Source organism: Hippoglossus stenolepis, chromosome 7 (genome assembly GCF_022539355.2).
Source record: "Hippoglossus stenolepis isolate QCI-W04-F060 chromosome 7, HSTE1.2, whole genome shotgun sequence".
In the NCBI taxonomy this organism is placed as follows: Eukaryota; Metazoa; Chordata; class Actinopteri; order Pleuronectiformes; family Pleuronectidae; genus Hippoglossus; species Hippoglossus stenolepis.
Window position 1 is genome coordinate 7,060,472 of NC_061489.1, and position 23,329 is coordinate 7,083,800.

General features: G+C 39.0%; 1 protein-coding gene across 1 annotated transcript in view; it reads left to right on the plus strand.

Moving 5' to 3' along the window:
- aff2 (AF4/FMR2 family, member 2) overlaps positions 1–23,329 on the plus strand; it is a 155,116-nt gene that overhangs the window by 77,351 nt on the left and 54,436 nt on the right. Inside the window, exons 5-9 of the mRNA XM_035162169.2 lie at positions 5,023–5,067; positions 8,860–8,946; positions 11,087–11,123; positions 12,152–12,212; positions 16,520–16,574. Coding sequence (XP_035018060.1) covers positions 5,023–5,067; positions 8,860–8,946; positions 11,087–11,123; positions 12,152–12,212; positions 16,520–16,574 — 285 coding nt within the window. The remainder of the gene's footprint in view (positions 1–5,022; positions 5,068–8,859; positions 8,947–11,086; positions 11,124–12,151; positions 12,213–16,519; positions 16,575–23,329) is intronic.

Below are 23,329 nucleotides of genomic sequence, written 5' to 3' on the forward strand. Positions count from 1 at the left end.
TCAGATTGTGGAAGTTCATTTTGAACAACTGACTCAATTCCCAATAATGACATGTTTTTAAATTATAAATTGTATTTAAATGTATACATTATATTCTCTCATTAATGGCACATATCATATTGAGCCTTATGCAAAGCAGAATGTAACCAAAAGTTACTTTTTAACTTTTAAATCTGACCCAAAGGGATCAGATTTTAATGCTAAAACTATGGAAACACAATACTTCTCTCACCACAAGACTGAGGATTTTCCCACAACCATCAGAAAATGTAAAGGTGTTAAAATAGTGGTTTAGTTTTGAAATCCACATATTCTCACTGTCCCTAATAAAAAAATAACATAGAGTTAACTCAGCACTAACCCATCTCTTATAGTTCAACAATGTTTCTACCTGTTCATTATTGTTCATCAACATGAGGTTGAGTTGCAGTTTGAACTAATAATGCTCAGTTATTTTTTTGTAGTATGGACGATTGATGGATGATAAAAGACTAGAGTTGTGTTTTAAGAAGATAATATTTTTTGTGTGCAATATATATGTAAAAGATTATGTACAGTGAGGAGTAATAACACGTAGTTGATCCACCTCAGATTTGTAAAATGTTTTGCTTTTAGTCTGTCTCTGCTCATTAACAAGAGTTTAACACCACAACCTTCACCCAGGAGCAAAAATCTGTCTTTAAACTTGAAATAATAATAATAATGTGACATTTACTGTGATGGTGGTGGTGGTTTTGACTGATATGATTTTTTTTTTTTTATCTTGATACATTCTACTACTTTTGAGAATATTACCCAGTCCTATGTGGCATATTTAAAGGTTTGATGACCTACAAACACTCAGAACTTCATAAACTCATTGGGCTTACTGATGTAATTTAAAGTAACAGTGTATTAACAGTTTCCAAGCGTCCTTGGGTCCTGTGAAAGGCGCTATATAAATATAAGCCATTATTATTATTATCATTATTATTAACATTTGAAGAAGGTACACTTGTAATGTTGAAGGGGCTGTTTTTACTTTTTTCACCTCAAACAACATAACAATATGTAATTTGTGTTTGAATGTCCAAATGTTTGGCAGAAATTTCCTTTCAACACTGCATGTCTTCTAAGTGTGAGCAACACACTTGTGCATTAAACAACAATTATTCAGTTAATCAGGAAAATTAACAGTAGACTTATTAATATTGACTTCAATAATAACAACTATGCATGTGTCTAAATCTGACTATGTTGATACACGCTGTGGTGTGTATGCGTCTGTATCCGTCTATGAGTCTATATGAGTGAGTGAATCTGCCTTTTGGGTCGGTGCATGTGTGTATAAGAGAGAGATTTGTGTGTGTGTGTGTGTGTGTGTGTGTGTGTGTGTGTGTGTGTGTGTGTGTGTGTGTGTGTGTGTGTGTGTGTGTGTGTGTGTGTGTGTGTGCAGACGTCTATCTATCTGAGCAGCTATTTCAGAGAGAAAGGATTTCTGCCTCAGTAATTGCCTCGGCTATATTTTCCCCCAGAACTCTCTCTCTCTCTCTCTCTCTCTCTCTCTCTCTCTCTCTCTCTCTCTCTCTCTCTCGGTCTCATTTTTCTTCTCTATCTATTTTCTCTCAAAATGTGGTCCTTTCTCCTCCTGCGCACTTCCTCCCGGGCTGTCACTCATCTTTCATTTCTCTTTCATATTCCCTCCATCTCTCAGTCCTTGACATTAACCGTGATCTCACAGTAAGAACAATTATAAGACACACACACACATAAGACATGTAAGAGTCACATGTCCATTAGAATCCATTACGGCAGCTTCTATTCACTGCGCTTGGAGTAGACCTCTGTCTTTTCAAAGCCTAAGTAGGGTGTTGCCTATTAAAATGAATTCAGTATGCCATCTGGTTTACAGGCCCATACTGTAAATAGGAAACAAACACTAAACCCTGGTATTATCAGTGTCATGCTCCAGTACACAACAGTGATGGACAGGGATAGTGAAAGTGAGGCAGGGAGAGACAGATGTATGGACGGATGGATAGAGACAGAAATAGACAGACAGACTCAGCGAGCCTGAAATCATATGAGTGTTTCCATTTTTGTCTGCCAGCTGTGTTTAATGCTGAAGTAGGAAATCACATTTAAATGTTTTTGTATGAAGCCATCAAATGTGGCATGTTATTGTGTGAAACTACTGGGAAATGACATGGCAGATGTCTTATTGGGCACAAAGACTCCATTCTCATTGCTTTTGGGAAGAATGTGTCTTAGTGTCATATGGTTTATATCTAAAAATGTCAAATAGATAATAAATACAGCGCTATAAAAACCTAACCACCATTTCTTTATTTAAATTTTACTTGATTTTAATGCAATGTTTATTTAATATTTAAATTAACAATAGCTTATTGTCAATTTACCATGTACAGTTTAATTCAAAATGCTATTTGACAACTTATTTACAATATTCAATTTACAATGCATTTTAGAGTTGACTGTTGCTAATTGACATTTTATAATTCACAGTGTATAATTAAGGAAGTTTTGCAGTGAACAATGAATGATTTAAAATATACAATTTGTGATTTATAATTGAGAATGTATAATTTACTTCCATGCAAGTCGTAATCTGTTTTGAATTAAATTAGACTGTTTTCAGGATCAGAGCAGGTCTGAAAACATTGACCATGAAAAGCAAAAAAACTGAGGCTAAGTCAGTTCTTTATTTCTTTATTTCTTTCTTTCTTTCTTTCTAGTCTTTCAAAATTCCCCAACCAATAGAATTTAGCTTTTCTTCCTATGAGAACCCAGTGCAAAAAAAAGCCGTGGAGGGCAGCAGTGCATGAATCAGTTTAAAGTAACCTCAAAATTATCGTAAATAAAGATAATACTTTATATATATACATATGCCTTATGACAGCAGTTGGTGACCTGGCTGATGTGTCAGTACAAGAACAATACAACCCTAACCCTAAGCACGTCTGTTTTATGTTGTCATAGCTCAGGTTTTCCGATTTGTATGTTTTAGCTCAAATTAAAGCACACATCTGCCCCCTCTGTTTTCCTGTTGACTCTGTCGTGCTGATGCTCAAGCAGTTTAGAATGTGTCTACAACACACTCCAAATCACTTTTATTGTATTATTGTTTTGACAGTCAGTTATTTAGGGGGGTTATGATGTCAACCCTCTCATTGGAGTTACTAAATTGTTCCTTTGGTCATGTTAGTGCTTTTAGTAATGGTGTGTGACAGAGGTTATGGTGCAGTAATGTGTTAGACATGAGCTCTACAGTGAAACGGCCACAGAGTCTCTTAGGTTTCCTTTCTTCCTCGTGCTGTTCCTTCATCTCCTTTCCCCCTTAATGAGCCTGTTGTTGGACTGATCTAAGACCAGATCTGGCCCAGTGAATTGCTTTATTTTGTTTTCAATTACTTTTTGGAAGCTATAATTTGGCAAAGGGCTTTTTTTCCCGGGTCTTGTAGGTTTTAGGTAACAAAGTCATGTGTTTCCAGCAGCAGCAATAATGGTTTGTTTGGAATAAATGGAAGAGCAACTCTGTACTTTGCATGACCAGCAATGTGCACTTTGGCTGAACTGACAAAGCAAACTGTTCCAGCTACAGAAACATCTCTTTTTTAACTTCACATTTTTCGTTCAACTTGTATGACATGAACATTTTACTTTGGTTTCGCCCTCTGTGATGATTTAAATTGTGCTTGTCACACACCTTTCTGAATTGTAGTGCAGGCCTCTGCCGTGATGTTACTTCACCAGTCCAGATCACTCCTGTTCGAAGAAAGACTTAATTGACAAGAGCACATGTTGGCACAGATTAGCAGTGTGTGGCCATTGAACTGATAAATTCAATCAGAGGAGCTGCATATGTCTGAGCTCAAACACGCTCTTTTTCTCCTTAAATAAAACTCAGTCAATCCCAGGAATTGTGGAGCTGAAATGGTTCTGTGGTTAACTCAACTCTCGCCAAACCACAGGAATTTAAAGCTTTTTGAAATATCGCATTTTTTTAAATGTCCCTCTATTACTTTTCTTTACCAACGTACGCAAGCCAGTATTCATAAATCACACAAAGTGGAGGCTAAATATAATTCTAACCATACTTCTTCTTACACAACCAATAGGCACGAATGTTTTGTCTTTGAACATTACAACATCAGGAATGAGTAAAAGTCATTTGAATGGTTGTTTTGAAATAGATGAGTCGTCTGACCCCCCTTGAAAGGATTGAGCAACTGTAACAAGGCACAGAAATCTAGCCCATCAAACTTTAAGTTCCTCTACGTGCTGAAGCAAAAAAACTAACAAAAGCAGTTCTTGTTTTAGGCATTTTATTGACGGGCCAGTACATGTGAAATGGGGATAGAGAATGGGGGAAGACATTCTGCAGGAAGACTGACAACTGTATGCAGGGAGCCTGTGCTACCAGGACAGTTATCGCCCCAACATCTCGGAATTTAACAAAAACTGAAAAGAATGTTCAATGTGTTCATCTACTCTAGTAAACAAGGTTATATACGTAGTAATTGGCTCACTAGTTTAGATTTGTTTCGGTTGTTACAGGTTCCATTCAAATTAAAGGTTCACAGTACCACGTTCGTTTGGTATTTAGTTATTTTCCCGCTGTTGTAAAGCTGACCCTGGAAGCAAGAACAGCTTATGCTGACATTAGCGGCTAGATCCTGCTTTTCAATTTTAGACTTCCAACAACTTTAGAAACATTACCTGAGCTTACATTACATCGGCAGGGTGATCATATTTTCAAGCCATAAACAGGGACCCTGTCAGGAGGAAACATTAAGTCAGTGTTTAAAACTGCTACAGTTTAACATACATTTGAATTGGTATAATTATCCCTTATCAAGTGAAAATGAGTGTGCTTCTTTTTACTATCACTGTCTGAAATGTACCACCCTTACATTGACATGGTAAACTGCACCTCTGCCTTGTGAGAATGTGTTGAATGTAATGCTGCTATAAATAGTGTTGAAGTCAGTGTCTCACTTTTTTCTCCTTTGTTTTTTCCAGGTCAGCCTTCCAAATGACTCCAGCTGTGTTGAAGAGATTTTGCGGGTATGTTTCTTGGGCACACACACACACACACACACACACACACACACACACACACACACACACACACACACACACACACACACACACACACACACGTAACCACACACAAGAGTAATTGCACTGATTATCAGCTGTTTTCTGTTTGCTCACAAAGACCTTCATCTGTCTCCTGAGAGTCTGACTTTAAGGAAAAAGGACAGAGGGGAGAGAGCAAAAGAATAATAGGGGAAATAAAAGGAAGAGAGGGAGAGAGTAGGAGATCCATTGGCTCTGGTCAATGATTGCACAAGTTTTTGTTTTTGCAGCATGACTTCATGCAGAAATCTTTTCCACAATTTTCTTCTTTTCTCCCCTGACTTTCTCTCTGTCCTCTTCTTTACCTATGTGCGTGTCATCCAAATCACATCAAGCAACACGTTTTTTCCACAGTTTCTCCACAGTTTCCTCTCATGTCCGCTGTCTTTTTGTTTTGTTTTGTTACTGTGCTACTTCAGAGAGATGTCAAGGCAGAAATGTTTCCCCACTAATCATCCTAGCAGTCAGATGACGTGCAGCTATAAAGACAAAGAGCCTTTCTGACTGCTTTATGTCGGGTTACCTATTTCTTCCCTCACCCTCTGACTGCCCCTCTGTATTTGTCTCTATCTCTCCTCTCACCTTTGTCGTATCACTCACTGTGCTATCTCTCTCTTAGTCTGTCCGTGTTCCTCTCTTCATCCCCATCTGCCCTCTGTCGCTCACCTCTCTCTCCCTTTCACAAATCAATATGCTGGCCAACAGGCTGTGTGACAGATAGTGTGCTGTGAGCTGCATGAAAAGCCTTTGTCAATAATATCGGTGCGCTATTGAATTCGGTCTGATGTTTTTAGCCGTGTCAAGTGGAAAGATCAGGGAGTTCAGCATGTGAGGTGAGGTGAATCGGAGGGGAGGCCTGCGGTTGATCTTTCCCTCTTTGTGACGGCACAGCTCCAAGTGTGTTATCTCAGAGACGTTGTTTTGGATGTTTGATAATTCACAGTATCAAGTAGAGATTCAAGGAGAGATACTGTGTACAGAGGCAAAGCTGCTCGCGCTGGTTACAAACCTTCAGAAGACTACACTGTCTATTTAGACCTTTATACCCCTTATGATGTGATGAAAGGGATACTCTCTGTTTGCCACGGAGCATAGCAAATGCTGGCAACTATAAACATGTAATGTTGTCTCCACTAAAGACGGATGATCAGCACTACAAGGATGGTCTGAAAAGCAAAACACCTTTTTACTGTATGCCCCTGTGCCAGTGACAGCCAGTGGCCGGAGGCATTCTATTTTGGGGTTGTCCCTCCATTCTTGTGAACAGAAAACCTTGAGGGAAGTTCTTCAAAGTTGAAACAAACCTTCCGTTGGACACAAGAATACACTGGTTAGAATTTGGTGGTCAAAGGTCAAGGTCACGGTGACCTCACAAAGCCCCTTTTTGCATCATGAACCGTATCTTAAGATCTCCTCGAGAGGATCCTTTCAAATTTGGCACAAATGTTCACTTAGACTCACAGATTAACTGATTACATTGGGGTGGTCAAAAGTCAAGTTCACAGTGGCCGCAGAAATCAGGTTTTTGGCCTCATACTTTAAGCCTTTCTTTTGGAAATGTCTTCTAATTTTGACCAGTTGTCAATTTGACTCTTCACACTCTCCACCACTCCACCTTCTTCATTATTTCCTTCGTAAAGTTACCCCTGAATGAGTTACCTCTGTTTTCAAGTATAGTCTTAACCTGCCTTGTGTCCTATGTGGGGTCTGCAGATTACTCCAGGACATTTTATGGTTAAAGATGCAGATATAATCTGTTTATTTTGTGTCACCACTGACAGCCTCAAGTCAAGAACTGTGGGGCTTTATTCATTTAAATTACAACAGTATATGCAGTATATACAGTATATCAAGAACTTTCTTTCTTAACACGTTGTCGTTATGCACAAAACAGTGGTAATGTCACTTATTTAACAGAGATAGGGAAAAGTACTATTAGATATGATTTGAAGTCTTGTCCAGTTGTTGTCAAGTATTGGCTTTAACAAACAAATGGATGATTCTGCTTCTAAGAAAATGTCCATCTCCCAACCCCACGTTTTTGAGCGACATTTACTGCTGGGAAAATCTCTGTGAGATACCATCACTATTAGAAGCCATGTGTGTAAAGAAGTGAAACATAAAAATCAGTAAAACATAAAACCTCCTCACGCTGTCTCCTATCAGGCCCTCAGAATGATTTCCCTCTGACAGTAAGCCTTTGTCTTTTTGAGCTCATTATCCACTACAGCCATAATTCTTGGCCGATTTCCCCCCCTGGTTCATTTCTGCAGTAAAAATAAGATCCTCTCACCTCTTCCTGTGTGTAGAAGAAGCTATGGTGACATTAAAAACATGAAAGCCCCTCTCTAGAGCCAGTGTTTGGTTTGTCCGTTCAGACACATTGCGGTGCAACATGGCGGACTCCATGACAACCCTCTTCCAATGTAGATATAAAGAGCTCCTTTTAAAGAAACAAAGATACAACCATACAGATAGTTTCAGGTGATTATAAAGTAATGAAAACATGATTATGATCATTATGTTATTATTATTGATGATGCCAATCAAGCATCATTAAACCCACACTCTGGAATTTATTATTTATTGTGGTACAATAGATGCTAGATAATGGATCATATAACTAGACCATAATAACAGTGACATGTGGATCTGTTTCATTGTGACAGACTGAGTTAATCATACAATGGCAGTAGTAACACATTTGTAGACACACACACAGACACACACACACATTCAAATGCATGCCCGGATACACACACCATCTGGAGTACCGCCTGTCAAAACAGTGAGAAACTCTTCCAGGAGAGATGTGATGATGTCAGAGCAGAGTTGCCCAGCAACGCGCCGTGTGACTTCAGGCCAAGTGCGTTAAAATTGTAGAGAGAGAAAACTTAAGACACACACATAGACCCATGCTAAAACTTCAGTGACTTATACACACTCCCACTCACACACACACTTCCTTACACAGGCAAACACACGGAAACATGAGTCATCCGATGACTATGAGTCATCCTCTCCAGAGGGGGTGAAGAGACGTATGATGGGAAATTGTGATGGCAGTGACCTTCCAAGCCTTTTGACCTAATAACCTGTTGTATGAAACAGATTAAATCGGAACATTTGTAGTAATGACTAATATTGATAATCAATTGATTGGATAACTAAGATAGATATGATAGTTATGATAGTTATGATACATTATATATCATACAAATAATTTGATAGACACCAGTGGAGATGAGATGTGTGTGTGTGTGTGTGTGTGTGTGTGTGTGTGTGTGTGTGTGTGTGTGTGTGTGTGTGTGAGATTAGAATAACTGACAAAGGGAGCTGCTCCTTCTCCTGCTGCTGCTTGGTTGTAATGCAGCCGACTGGAGTCAGCTTTTTGGGGGTAATTCAACAACTCTGTGTTTAGTTCACTCTGAAAGTGGGTTAGTTTATTCTATAAGTTATATTAAAGTCCACTCTGTTGGGAATCCCTCTGCACAACGTTGATTGAATGCTGACTCGACTAGTCTGCATCTAAACTGTTGCATAAACAGTAAATTTCAGCTCCAATGCTCTGTTATTCAACAGTTACTTACCACATGACAGCAAATCCTATACATTTAGTGAGAGTCATGTGCTTTATTTCGTTTGAGCCAGAAAATTGTCATTAATTAATTGAATGAATGTAATATCATGTGGAACAACGTGTGTGTGTGTTTTCAGGAGATGACACATTCCTGGCCTCCTCCTCTCACAGCCATACACACTCCTGGGAAGGCTGACCAGACAAAGTTCCCCATCCCAAACAAAGTAAGTGCACACACTATCTCTGTCCCATTCCAAACACCCTTAATTCACTGAAACAATAAGTTCACTCTCCTCTTTAATAGCGAAAATTCATGTGGGATTTCAAGCGTGGTAATGTTTGCTTTCTTAAATGTTGTTGTTATGCTTTCTACCCGGGCTCTGACTAAATCTTAATCTGTGCATGAGTCAGTGATGACTGGAAAAAGATGTGAAACAGTTGAGAAATCTTCACTTCAACTCCTACGCCTGTTGGCGGCTCACCATAAAACTAACTGCGTTCTGTCATTGTAAATCTTCATTCTGCCAATGAGATCTGATTCATAAAATCACTGCGGCAGTGATTGCTGTGATCCAATCAGATTACCTCATTCTTGCCTCATTCCGCACAGTGGTGCATTCGACAGCCAATGAAATTACAATGTTAATTCATGAGCACATGTTGATTTCACCTCCTCACTGTGTGTCTCAAGCTGTGCAGATGTGGACGTACTGTTGTCGAGTGTTTACTGTAGTATTATAAGTGATGCCCTTAGTCGTTGTGTTAAATGTTTCCATTTCCATTATATATGTTATTATTAATTTATTACAAGTAACTGACTACTGAGATAATCAGTTTTATCTCACTCAGCAAAACCCTAAGATTACGCTATTTATTAATAAGTGTTTGGACCATTGAGGAGGTGAAATAAAATTGGATGGTGCACCTACGCTAATAACAGGGTTTCTGCAGGGTCTGAACATTTTTTTTTAATCTTAATAATAGGTCTTTAATACATAAAAATAACAGGCTGAAGGTTTTTAATGCTGCTTCTGTCATGGTTTCAATTTTTTTCTTCTTTTAAAAGCAATGTTTTGGCGGCATGCATATACTTTATGTCAACTATACAGATATTAGTTTACTGTAATAAAACTACAAACAGGACCAACGTGGACTGAACACTAAAATCAACCTGATTAGAATTTATCTCAGTACTTTGGGCTTGGCTGTGGGAAAGACTATGGCTATATATTGTTTCTGGAACTCTGATATTCCTTCATATCTGTTGTACGCAGTTCTTAAATTTCATGAACTTAAAAGTATTTCTTTCAATTCAACATGTTGAAAGTAGCAGAAACCTTAAATAAGCTACTATAGTGTCCTCCAGATTCTGTTTTTACTTTCTGTTAAAGGTCGGCAGTCAAGTTTCCTTGCTGTTGGTCAATGGCACGTGTACTTGTCATGTGTACAGTCAAGCTTTTCCAAAGTTGAAAAACTAATTGGGCAGATTTATTTCAACTTTTTAAGTGAATCCACTGATCACAGCAACTATTTCACCATTGTGTGAACCTTTTTTTAAATTTGTACCAACTTTTGTTTGGCTGCTCTCGAGCATCTCCTCAAAAACATTTGCAGTCAACACTGAGATGACAAAAGCTTTTCCAAGTTCTGTTAAAAACACTTAGGCTCTGGTAGCAGAGAAAAAGCCTTTGGCTGTAAATAATTAAAAAACAACTGAGTGAAACTGGAAGAAAAACAATGTCACTTACAGAAAGCCAAACTTCATCAAGAGTAATTTGAAGGAAATGCATTACCACCCACAGTTTGTTTGACAGGAGGTGTTTGAGAAGTAAAGTACAGAAATGACAACAGTAATTAACAAGGAGCGAGACAAAATAAAAGCAGGGACTAAAGAACTGCCACTTCGGAAGACTGATGATGGAAAAGTTTCAACTACTCCCACAAAAAAGGTTTATGGCACCTTGTGATGTAAATAGAGGGGATATATGTCACATTAAAACCAACATAAATGTTATACTCTACATTTGTCTCTGAAATGGCAGCAATATCTGCCAGTGTGCTTTTATGACATGCTTTTATTTATCTTATGGAAAACACTTAATTGGTGGTGATGTCAAAAGGAAAAACAATGCAAACACAGAGGCGGTAAATCGGACCCAGCTGTTAGTGCATTAGGCGTTCAGCCCCCAGCGCCACACTAATCCTGCCACTGAGTTTAAAGAATGAGGTGGAGTGTGGGCGCCGCGAGATGAGAAGATCTGAATTCTGTGTAATAGCACCGTCGTACCGCGGTGAAATCAATAATGACATCTGTTGGTTTATTCATCCACTTTTCCCTCTGGCTTTCTCTCTCCCTCTCACCAGGAGTCACAGCATGTGACCTCAGGCTACAACACCCAGAGTAAGTTTCCCAGCATCAACCCACACACACACACACACACACACACACACACACACACACACACACACACACACACACACACACACACACACACACACACACACACACACACACACACACACACACACACACACACACACACACACACACACACACACACACCAGCTCTGTGATAATTAACAGTGGGGAGGGTATAAAGGCAGCACCACCCAGAAGAGATGTGAGAAAAGCAGCTGATGTTCTAATAAAATCACAGCCACAGGAGGATGAAAGTCTGTAAACATTTGCTTTTATATTTATGTTAAATAATCACACAAACTGGATTTTGATTGATTGACTTGTTGTTATAATTAAAAACCATCTCAGGGACCATAGAAACTAAAATATAATAAATAGTATTTTAGCCATTCATAATTAGACCATTTATTACTGAGCTCACACTTAAGTGGTGAGTATATAATGTGTATATATAATGTCTATCGTAACAAAAACAATAAGAAAAAGAATAAGGAGGGGGAGGAAAAGAAAGTATTATTTATATACAATTTTAATGATGCTTTTCATAGGTTAAAAACAGAGGAAGCAAATAAAAGCAAATAATTACAAATATAAAATACACAATATTAACCACACTTAATTGTAATTATGAATTGCAAATTGTAATTTTTATGATATGTATTTATATGGAAATTATATGAATTCATAGGATACAAAATATATTAGGTAAGTTGTTCTCAGTGGCCTCTAGGTCCCATGAATGTTTATATATGAATATTCCATCTACCAATGAAAAAACATGTTACAGTCATCTGAGATTAGAACTGAGATCATGAAAACACTTCATACGATGTGTATTACTAAGTGTTTTCATGATCAGTGATCAGTGATTTGAGTCTGGCTCCTTGTCAAACACTAATCAAGGCACACGCGCGCAACACACACACACACACACACACACACACATGCACGCAGGCACGCACACAGACATGCATAACAGTGATGCTTGGATGTCCTCTCTTGTGTTGTAGAGCGATGTAGTGTATCAGCTAACAAGCCTGCTGCTAAACCACCAACTGCACCACAGAAGTCGTAAGTATCTTTTTCTTCCTCTGAAGCACACACACACACACACGCACACACACACACACACACACACACGCATGCACACACACACACACACAAACAGAGAATTACTGACCAGCTGCTGCTGCCGCATTTTCCTCCAGGTGAAATTAAGCTTGGATTCTTGGATGAAATTCACAGCTGGTAGTAGGAAAAAAGATTGCACGGATCAGAGCAGGAAAGTGCAGCTACATTAATTTAACGTGAGCCAGGAGCACATTGCAACATCTCTGGCTGCAGCCCACTCAACTGACTGAGCTTTACAGCAGGATTCATAGCAGGATGAGATTGGAAAGGCCGGAAAACTTGGCTTCAGCCTCAAGACCCTGATTTATGCTATGTTTGGCTGCAACAAGATTCATAATTTTGTTTTAGAGATTGACAGTTTGAAATCATACCTTAGCAAAAGTAAGTGAAAACTTTGGCTGTATTACTATAAACTTGTCCTAGATATGGGGAGAACTTTTAGTTACAAATATGAACAAACACAATCTATTTGAACTAATACACAAAGTATCTGATTGTTCTTGTCTATGCTGGATACGTCATTCAAACGTTCAACACAGGTTAACCCCCTTCGCCAATGACATCCATAGATCCAGAAGAAAATACATTTAGGCTACGGCTCCTTTGACTCATTCATTGAAGTTTACAAGAGGCATCTGCTAATTTTCAAGAATACCTCACATGTTGATTTGCATTAAGCTTATCTTTTTTACTTGGTTAAAACAGGGTTGAGATAAAGAGAGTGGGGATGAGGATTTTCTTTCTCTCTCCATTGTCATATTATCCCTAAAAATCTGTTCAATAGGCAACCCGGCGACTCAGGTGTTACTACCTGTAATGACAGTTTAATCAAGGATTCAATTTGGGCACTTTGATTCAGAGTAATTCATCCCTAATTATTATCACCTATTTGATAGTTTTTTTCTTGTTTTTTAAGAGCTGTGTTTTGCAGTGTATAAAGTATGTCGTATAATGAATTATTTATACTTTAGGAAATGTAATTATAGAAATGTGGCAGGAACAGTGTCAGAAATGGGCTTTTGAAAATGAAAAAAAGACTTGATGGACCCACATATGATGCAAAACTCCTGCAAGTGAAGAAACAAGTTGAGGCAGTCTTTAGTTTGCTTTTATTCATCTGGATGGTTTGATTAAACTTTAAGGTCGACACGTAAACTCTCATTTCCTCTTTAATTATATCTCCATTTCGATGATGTTTGTTGCAGCTGTTGTGCTTCTTGTGGCTTATTACTCTATTTTGCTTCCAAAGCTGATAAGTCTATTTCCTTTGATTACCATTGTATACCCTGAGGCGTCATTTTTGTCTTCCTATCGGGAATTCAAGCATTAATGCTGCTTTGTTTATTAGGGTGAAATAATTGTTATTGGTTACAAACAATGCCTGGTTTACTGCAGCCATTAGACTGCTCTCTGTTTTCACTGTGATGCTCAACAGCGTAAAATGTTTAGGATAATGAATAGGCCTACATCGTCTTATTCAAGAGTAATTGTCCCGTTGAAGCTAATTGCCATATTTTTTTGTTGGATGTTTACCATCTCTGACCATTACAGAAAACTCATCCAGCTGTAATCCCTCTCAAACAGGCTCCGCACCTTGATGGCACATTAGGAATAATTCTGAGAGAAATGTTTTCATTAGAGCAGAGAGTAGAGAGAATCCCTTTGCTCCAAGAGGTTTATTACGCTCTGATCCAGTGCATAATGTTCCGACTGCCGCATGTATGTAACAGAGCGAAATAAGTGAGTAAGACTCTCCACTTGACAAGCCAGCTTTTGAGCTTTGTCAGTGTGCACTGTGGTTGACTGACCTGCCGATGAACAGCCCAGAGGTGCTTTATGATAAAGTGACCCTTACGGTACTGCTGAACTGTATGTGTATGTCTAACTAGAGCAAGACACTAGCACTGCCAGGGTTGTGGGTTCAGTTCCTCATGTGACTCAGTTTGCAAAGAGTTCAGACAAAACCTGTTAACTCTGATGTCTTGTTGCCATCAAGCCGCAGGTGTCAAGTCAGACAAAGACAGTATGGCAATAAATAGCAAGTGTGGTTGTGTTAAACATTAGAGGAGCCATACTATGCTCCTGAGCAGGTTGACTACTGCGCTGCAGGAGACGTGTTATTCTTGGGGAGAGGAGCTCACTCCTGCGCTTTGGCTTTGTGACTTTGCAGAACGTTTATATTCACATAAAAACCTATATACAATATAAATCATAAAGTCTCCTTTAAAAAGAGTTTGAGTTTAAATGCACTTGTTTTAAGTCACTTCAGACAAAAACTTCTGTCAAGTGCATGTAATGTAATAATGTAATGTGAATTATAATAGGCTGAATAATAAACATCTGGTGGGCAAGTGCATGGTTTTTACATTCATGTGCAACCGTAGTGGTTCTAATGTTTATGGCTTGTGGCAAATTCTTAAAAGAAAATATTGTCTGTTTCAACCCATAATCACCAGCTGCACATGTCTTCTGGCCAAGCCCAGTTCAATCACTGGGATTTTTGTCCCCCTTGTTTTGTTTGAGCAATTTTAGAAGGAAAAATCTCCACTAACTCACACGAAAAAAGTGAACATCAATCAAACAGCTCAAAAAATTATATAATTTGGTGCGGCAGTATTTTTTTGTATTTGATCTGCTTTTCCATTCTTCTAATCATCTGAACCCTGGCCTGGCCTTGCAGCCCCTTACTGGGGTCCCAACCCTCTCATTGGGCCCCACTGCCTAAAGGTGGTCTTGCAGAAGCAGTGCAGCACTGATCATTTAGCACCAAATTTTGGCAAAGACGTGACAAATAAGAGGATCACATAGACTTAATACATCGAGACAAGAGGCAGAAAGAGACAGAAACAGCAGTGTGCAGGTCTAAATATTTTAGTCTTGATTTCAGTCTCGATTGTGAACAATAACACAGAACATTGGCAACAGCCTTGTTTGTCCAGCAGAGAAAGATTTGTGTGTTCATTTTGTTTTGCAGTCTGAGTTGCGTCTGAAGCAGCATTGAGCAATTAGTCATTAGCTGAGTGTGGTTTTGGCTTCGCAAAATATGAGCATGGCCCCAGACAAACGTCTGCATAAAGAAATAATGTCTCCATTTCATAAAGTCAAAGAAGAGCATGTGCACCTTGTAGAGCTGTGATGCTTTCAAAGCTCTGCGTGTCATTCATGCATTAGTCCATAACTCATTTGTATCTGACTGCGTCTGTCCTCATAGATGCTTATTCTCTCCGCTGCATTTTATTCCTCCCCCCTCCACGCTTCCCTTCCACTCTCTCTCTCTCTTTCCCCTTCTGTCTTCTCTTCCCCATCATTATCATCTCTCATCTCGCTCACTATCTCGTCCTCTCCATCTGTCCCCTTCTTATGAAATAAAATATGAATCCATTATTCATTCATTCAAACATATCTATCATCGCCGCGTGCTGCACTGTGCCCCTTATCTGCAAAGCTTTTTCTTATTGTGCTTCAGTTATTCAAGACTCATACGGTCCCAGATGAAAACACCACGACACCGGGGAGTGTTTTTTTTTTTTTCTTGCGGTGCAAGCACTGACAAGAGTGGTTGGTGAGGCAGTAAAAATCCCTTTAGGGGGTTCTTCTGTCATAACAATAGCAGTACCAGCTTAAAATAACAGTAGTTTGTGCGGAAGGTTTATATAAAGCAATAAAACACAGGAACCTGCCAATGCACTGCACATAAACACTGAATAATTTGTGCGGTAAAGAGCAGGTGATGCTATGAGCGAGGTCATGTTATCGACTGTGTCTTGTGCATCTTTTTCATCGCCTATGTACATCTATATTGTTGGAATTTGATCTCGAGCTTTGGGAGAGTAAAACAAACATGACTAATAGAGGCCCCCAGTTCCAGCTAGAAGCCCGTAAAAAATGTCCAAGTACGGCCCAGGAGATTGATTTTAGCCGAGCATGTCCGTCGTTGCTTCAGAGGAATTCCTGGAGGCAGGTCAGCAGTTGTTGGACAGAAAACTTCCAGGTGAAAAAACAATCTGGAAACCCTCTCCAAACTCAACACCGAACATCTGGTATTCAGCACAAATGCCCCATCCACTGTCCGCTACCTTGTTCCCCCCCGACGTGAACCACCACCGCTGCTTTTGCTGTGTAATTAATCCGTTTGCCAGAAAGGTTCTTCAAAGGGAATTACAGATCACCACTTGCCGTATGCAACCTAATACAAGCAGACATAGGGTCACGGCAGCAGTAACACGTGTCCCTCTGTCTCTGTGCAGGATGCTGGAGGATGACCTGAAGATCAGCAGCGACGAGGAAGAGGCCGAACAACAGGTGAGCTTCAGTCCGTCTCTCCAGTCATTGTGGTTTATGTATGCACATCATCTCTCCCTCCAGCGCTTCCTCCACTCTGTCCCTCAATCATCATACATTAGATCAATTTCACATGTGTGAATCGTTCATGTCCGGTAATCAATTGAACCTATGTTTCTGAAAGCTTCCACTCACCATTCATCCCTTTTCTCATTTACTCGTTCATCAGTTGATCCATGCATCCAATCGCTCTCAATCAGCTTTTATATGGGCGCCATCTCCATTAAATATTTAACCCCTTCAGTCCCTGCTGTTTCTCCATACTCCCATCGGTCTCCATTTGAGTTGCTTATTAGTGTTAAATGTGAATCTATTGCACACTTCCTTTCTCGGAACACCCAGGGCTGGTTGACGTTGAATTAGGGTTTCTCACCACATTTACTTTATTCTTTGAGGCTGAAGCTGGCTGAAGCTACAACAGGCGACAAGTGATAATGTGCAACAATAGCAAACATTTACTCGCAGTAACCTTTACTCAGCTTTTACACAAGTTAAGTCAGCAACATGGCTGAGGTGGGGAGGCAACACCAATGTGAACGTGAAGAGTTTACAAAAAGAATGGCCCTCAAAAAGTTCATACCTCCACCAAGGCCCAACAGTTTGTAAATTCAATAGATCTTTATTTTTATTGGGATCTGCACCAAGCTGTGCACTAGCCTGACAAATGTTTCCCTGAGAAGTCAAGGAAAAAGGTTGATAAACCTTTTTCAATGTTAAAGAAATTGAAAAAATATCTCTCTATCCTCCCCCTTATCCAGATCTGCATCATATTTCAATATAATAATATAATACCACATCCTTCCACCAGGTTTCATGGTAATCTGTCCTGTAGTTATTGTGTAATCCTGTTAACTATCAGACAAATGCAAACGAAGACATAACCTCATTAGAACCTGGACACTGTGGTTAAAAATCCGAGGTCAATGTTCACACTGAAGTCGTTTCAGTGACTTTAGCTCAAGTTTCACTGTGTAAATAATAAGGGAAAGAGTTTCTCTTTCTTACAAGTGCTTTTCAACAACCCGTTAGTTCCAAGAACTATCTTGTAGAGCTGTGAGTTTACACAAGCAGGTTGAAGTGTAAACTTTGCAGCAGTCACCCTGGTACGTTCCCATAAATGTGTTTTTCTCACGAAGGAACTGTACTTGACCGTGCCCTCTTGGAAAGAACACAAGGTTTAAAATAATAGTTTTTTATTAGTTGCTAGGTGCCGGTTGATGACAGCTACTACTAATTATTCTGCTTAACGACACTGTGACCATGAAAGGACTTAGAGCTGCTGATCAAAGTGTTTCCACTCATCTGTCAAACATAAAGACATCATCACAAATGGACAACTGGTCTGATCTACATCATGGAAGGATGATACATTGTCTATGACACCAAAACAACTATAAACTCTTGCAGACTTTAGTTACAATCAGTTACCTAATTGATAAAAAGCTATTAAAATAAATGACTGAAGATTAACTATACCTAATAGAACAAATTATTAAACTTTGTAAATATTTCTTCTTAAACTAAAGCTAAGAAACTAATCTCACCATAGGGTCCATTTAGCCTATGGCTAAAGCTTCTGGAGCTTTCACTTGGATCACACCATCTTCCTCAACAGATGGAGCTTTTATTTTACAATTACCTTTTCTTTGAGAGCTTTAGGATTTCTTGACCTACTAAAAGGTGACCTGCTTTTTTTGTCATTTTGTCGTTTTGTTTGTCCGTTTGCGTTGTATTCCTATCTTTATCGTCTGTTGTATCTCTTTGTGTCTCATTTTCTACTTGTTTTGTGTCTGTATTTGGGTGATTGACAGGAAGTGTTAAGTTTGGCAGTGCAGGGTGTAAATGCTAATTTAATAAATGATTTATTTTACTAAACTGATTGCACTAGTTAACACATTTTTTATAAGAAATGATAACTGTTTATAATTATTCAACATGTGGCTAATAAACACCAGTAAATTACATATCAAATTGTTAATCTTTGTAAGGCCTCACGTGCTACATGCTGATCTGAGGATAAGGGGTTTCAGCCACTGTGTCCATAGTGTGACGAGTTTGTCACTTTGGGGTTCAGTGCGTACGAGCTGTACAGTTGTGCCGCTCTTCTCGTCTTGTTTCGCAGTATGGAAACTGGCATGGTGGCCCCCTCTCGCCTCTAATCATCATCACGCACTAATGATGCCAGAGACGAGTTCAAAGCAGTTGGTGGGGGTCGTGCAGCGGCCCCTCCCCCACTGCGCAGACTGATATCAGTGCTCATCAAAGAGTCCATGAGATATTTTCTGTTAATGAAAAGATAGCAATTCCTCTCATTCTCTTTTAACTGGCCTTCTGATTTTATAATTACTATGATGGCAGATATTATAATTATGGCAGGTCATTTGTAGTGGTTTTAGTTATTATAATTAGGCTGAAAGTAGATCTGTTAATTACAGATATTCAGTGTGCATTCAGAATTATAGCAAGTGGCTTCCTTAATCATAGTACTTAAATATAATTACACTTTGTATTAGGATGAATAGACAGGATGAAATAGGATACACTTCATTTGTCTTTGTCTTTTCTCTCCGTATCTCACTTCTCTGTCAGAAAGGATTTTTTTCCCTCTCTTTCCTGTTGTATCACAATAACTTAATCCCTCCTCGAAGACACAATGACATGAAAACATGTCCAGTGTTTCATTCATTTAAAAAAATGTTAATATCCAGTAAAACTGTAGTTAGAGATCCTGAAGACATTTTTGATGACTTGTCAAAATTATAAGGTGTATACATAGGTTCATAAAATCAGACTGATTTTGGGTACTATGCAGCCCTGCCCATCATATAAAGCCACAGCTGACTGTGGAAGCAGAGTTTAAAGCAGAGCAAGGTCACGTTGTTTTTGGAGCAGATAGTCAAAACTTTTTTTGCATCATCACAGAAAGTGTTTGAGGTCTAACTTACACATTTAGTAGTAGAGTAGGTGACTACTTCAGAGTCGTCCAATCACATCTCAAGGATTTATTTTGAAGGGCTCTTGTAACTACAGCCCCATGGGAATCCCTCACATCACAGTAAAAGCTCACTTCCATTACACTGTGGTCACTGAAGAGAGGTGGAAACATGGTCACACTGCTAAAAATAACTCCAGCACCCACAAGCAGTCAGATGATCAGAGAGGCTCGAAAGAATGAAAACAACATTGAACAAACTGTTCTAAACAACTAGACAGACTCTCAGGTTCAGCTTTGACCTAATTAAAACAATTATCGTTAATCTGGCAACCGGTGGGTTTGCTCACAATCTGAATATATTTTTTAGTGTCAGTTTCCTAACTGATAATAGGTGATAAGCTGGGCTACAAAAATACAAGCTATATTATTCATGATGGTTTTTTGTCAGAGAATACATTTAACATTTTTGCTTAATATTGTGCATCATCTCCAGCTCCGTCACTGCACTGAGCTGTTTTTCAAAACAAAGAAAAAAGTCTAATATATCCTCATACCTAACAATTTTAAAGCAACTTTTAAAAATATGTTTACAAGTCAAATAAAGGTGGGGTTTGACCAAATTTTTATCTTTGGTGCGAGTCAGGTTAAAACAACTGATATTCCACTGTCCTTCTGCTCATCAAATCACAAGCTCACAGTCAAACACAGCTCTATATGATGGGATGGCTGGTTGCCATAACTCATATTTGACTGGATACATTTTATATTTGCCCTAGAGTTTAAAATGTAGACTTAAGTAGAGCAGGGCAATATTGCCCGAAAATGATATCAACATGAAAGTTTTCACATCAGTCAATATCAATAGTTATAATGATAAATGTTACATTATTATTTCTTTTCAATGTAAAGACTGATTTTGGGTTGTGGTTCTAAACTCTTCCTTATGAGCGGAGAATGACAAACACTTGATAGCAAAACATTTTACAAAACTGAGGTAAAATTATGTGTCACACCTCCTCACTGTGCTTACACAATGCATAAGTATTATATCTATATACATTGGACCGTTGTTATATTGCTATTGATGACAATTTTACTGCAATAACTATTGATTGATTGCAACAAATAAGGCAGACACACAGGATTACAACTTATTTTTCACTGTGTCTCTTCTGTGTTTCTAAGTGTGTTTCACCACCACATTCTCTCTCTGTATTTTCACCTCGCTGTCCATGTCCTCCTTCTCGTATGACTGTGCAAGACAGAGCTGGAGTGTTATTAAAATAAACAGAGAGCAAAGTGAGATGGAAAAAAGGACGTGAGTAAGTCAGTGGGACAAAGAGGGAACGTGAAAGACAGAGACAGACGAGACAGACTGATAACGCAGACATGATGCAAAGATAAAGAGAGATGAAAACAAGAAGACAGAGCGAGGGACAAAGAGATGGGGTGAGAGAGACGAGAACAGACGTGGATTCAGTGGCATTTTGCTCTGTGTACGCTGTTAACAGGCTTATTGCAAATGACTGCATGGTGCATTATCAAGCTTTTATAGCCTGAAGTAATGCAGAACAACACACACACACATTCATAATCTAATACACAGACGTGTTGAGAATGCATTACACACATGCACCCGTATACATATAGAGTGCACGCGAGCAGACTTATGGCCTACTCACAAGCATTTATGCCAGCAAACACATAAACACATGCTGACAGCCTCTCTCTCTCTATATATATAACACTCTCTTGCTGTCTCTCTCACACACACACACACACACACACACACACACACACACACACACACACTGTCATTAGTATGCTGTGGCACAGTGCTGTGAGGGCAGCAGAAGAGTATGATGAATATGTTTTTGGCACAGAGCAAAGAGACGTAGGAGAGGAGGGAATTGAAAGAAGGAGCAGAGGAAAGAGGGATGGAGGAGAGAGGGGAAAAGAGGAGAGGAAACGAGAGATAGCAGGAAAGAGAGAGATGTTCCTAATGACTTTAGAAACTGACAGAAAAACAGCAACCCAATTACTGCTGCAGCACTGTCCTTTGTCTCTCTATCTCGCTGCCTTCTCCTCTCTGCTCTCTGATGACAGATCACCTTGGTCAGAGCAAAGTCAAGCTTAAAAGCTCTGTCTTTATATGAAAGTAGAGTTGCAGCTGGTAAAAAATGTCCCACACTCTGGGGGAACATGGTCACATCTCCTGATCTCTGTGGCCCAGTCTGCTGTGAACATTTTTAGGAAGGGTTGCTAAGGTGTTTCCATACATGTGCAGTACATGTACTGTATGCCTAATTTAAAATATTAAAACCTAAGAGGTGAGTTTGAGGTACAGTAGTAGTCTAGTTAAAGGTACCCTGTGGATTTTTTTGACCACTAGTTGCCACAATAGAACAATATCTTAAGTGGGTGGGTCCCCTTTTTTTTTGTGTCACATGCATGAGATAGCACATGTAATAAATAGATTGGTGGCTGTATTGCCTCAAAAAAATCATAGTGCACCATCTAAATGCCTTGAAGAATACAACTGTATGCTAGCAAACATAATTCCAAACTAATGACACTGCATACCACTGCACAGTCCTCTTAAATTCAATCAAGCCGCACCAAAGTTCACACACTACATAGATATCAGATCCCTAATTATGCAGGATTTTTTCATCTAGATCTTTGCATTATTCTGTGGGAAATTAGTGAAAATATCAAAATACCCACGTAATGTAAGAAAGTGATTTAAATGTCCTAATCTGCCCTTTTGTCTGGATCTGTGCCAAAATGTAATGGGTTCCTTCTCTGCTCCATCTCTCCAAAAGGGTTTTGTGGAAAACCCTTTCAGTGGATTTTGCGTCATCCTGTTAACAAACCAACCAACCAAGGGACAGGGGTGAAAACATTTCCTCCTTTGCAGAGCTAACAACACAGGGTCCAGACACCTTTCACCAGCTGAGCACCTGTAATGTGGAGTAGCAGCAGTGGGATGGGTTTGATTTGCATTAGCAGTAATTGACGATGCAGTGTAATGAACAGTGTGAACAGTAAACACTGATATAAAAGAAGAGGCATACATTGTTTCCTGTGAATCCCATGCATGCCTTGGGTTCCAGTGTAAATACGTAGTAGGACGTAATGTTGAGTCATAATCAGGCTCTGCTCTGTAACAGGAAGTTGGAAGGAATATTCTAACCAATCTCATGCTGTCTGCATTATAAGTAATAATAATAATAATAATATTGCTGTCCATGTAAACATACTGAAAACTACCATTGGATGGCAGTTGCTAAATAATCAAAACAATGGTTTGTGTTAAAAATGGTGTTTGATTTCATAATTAAAACATTTTTTTGAAATGAAAAGTGAAATCATGGGGAATCCCCCTCGGCTGAACACGTTTGTTGGTGTTGAAGTGAACGAGGTCGATTTATTTTGTTTGTCAGTTCAATGGCAACTTAACCACCAAGCGTTTGAAGCATATACAGTAGTTTTAAAGTGACCTCAAATCATAGTTTGTGTTGGTTTAAATACAGTGTCAGCGCTGTTTTATAAATAAGTGAAATCTGGAAAAGTGGAGGGAAGACAAGGACACTATGACAAGGGTCGAAACGCTTTACCCAACTGACCCAACTTTAATCAAAGAAACTCAAACCTGACTTTTCAGAATAATTATGCTTATTTATTTTTACTGTGGGATTTTCCAGTCAGTTTACTTTATTCTGTCTGTATAATCACCAGCTTTCCCAGCTGTTTGTGTTGCTGAAGCAATGACAAGTCT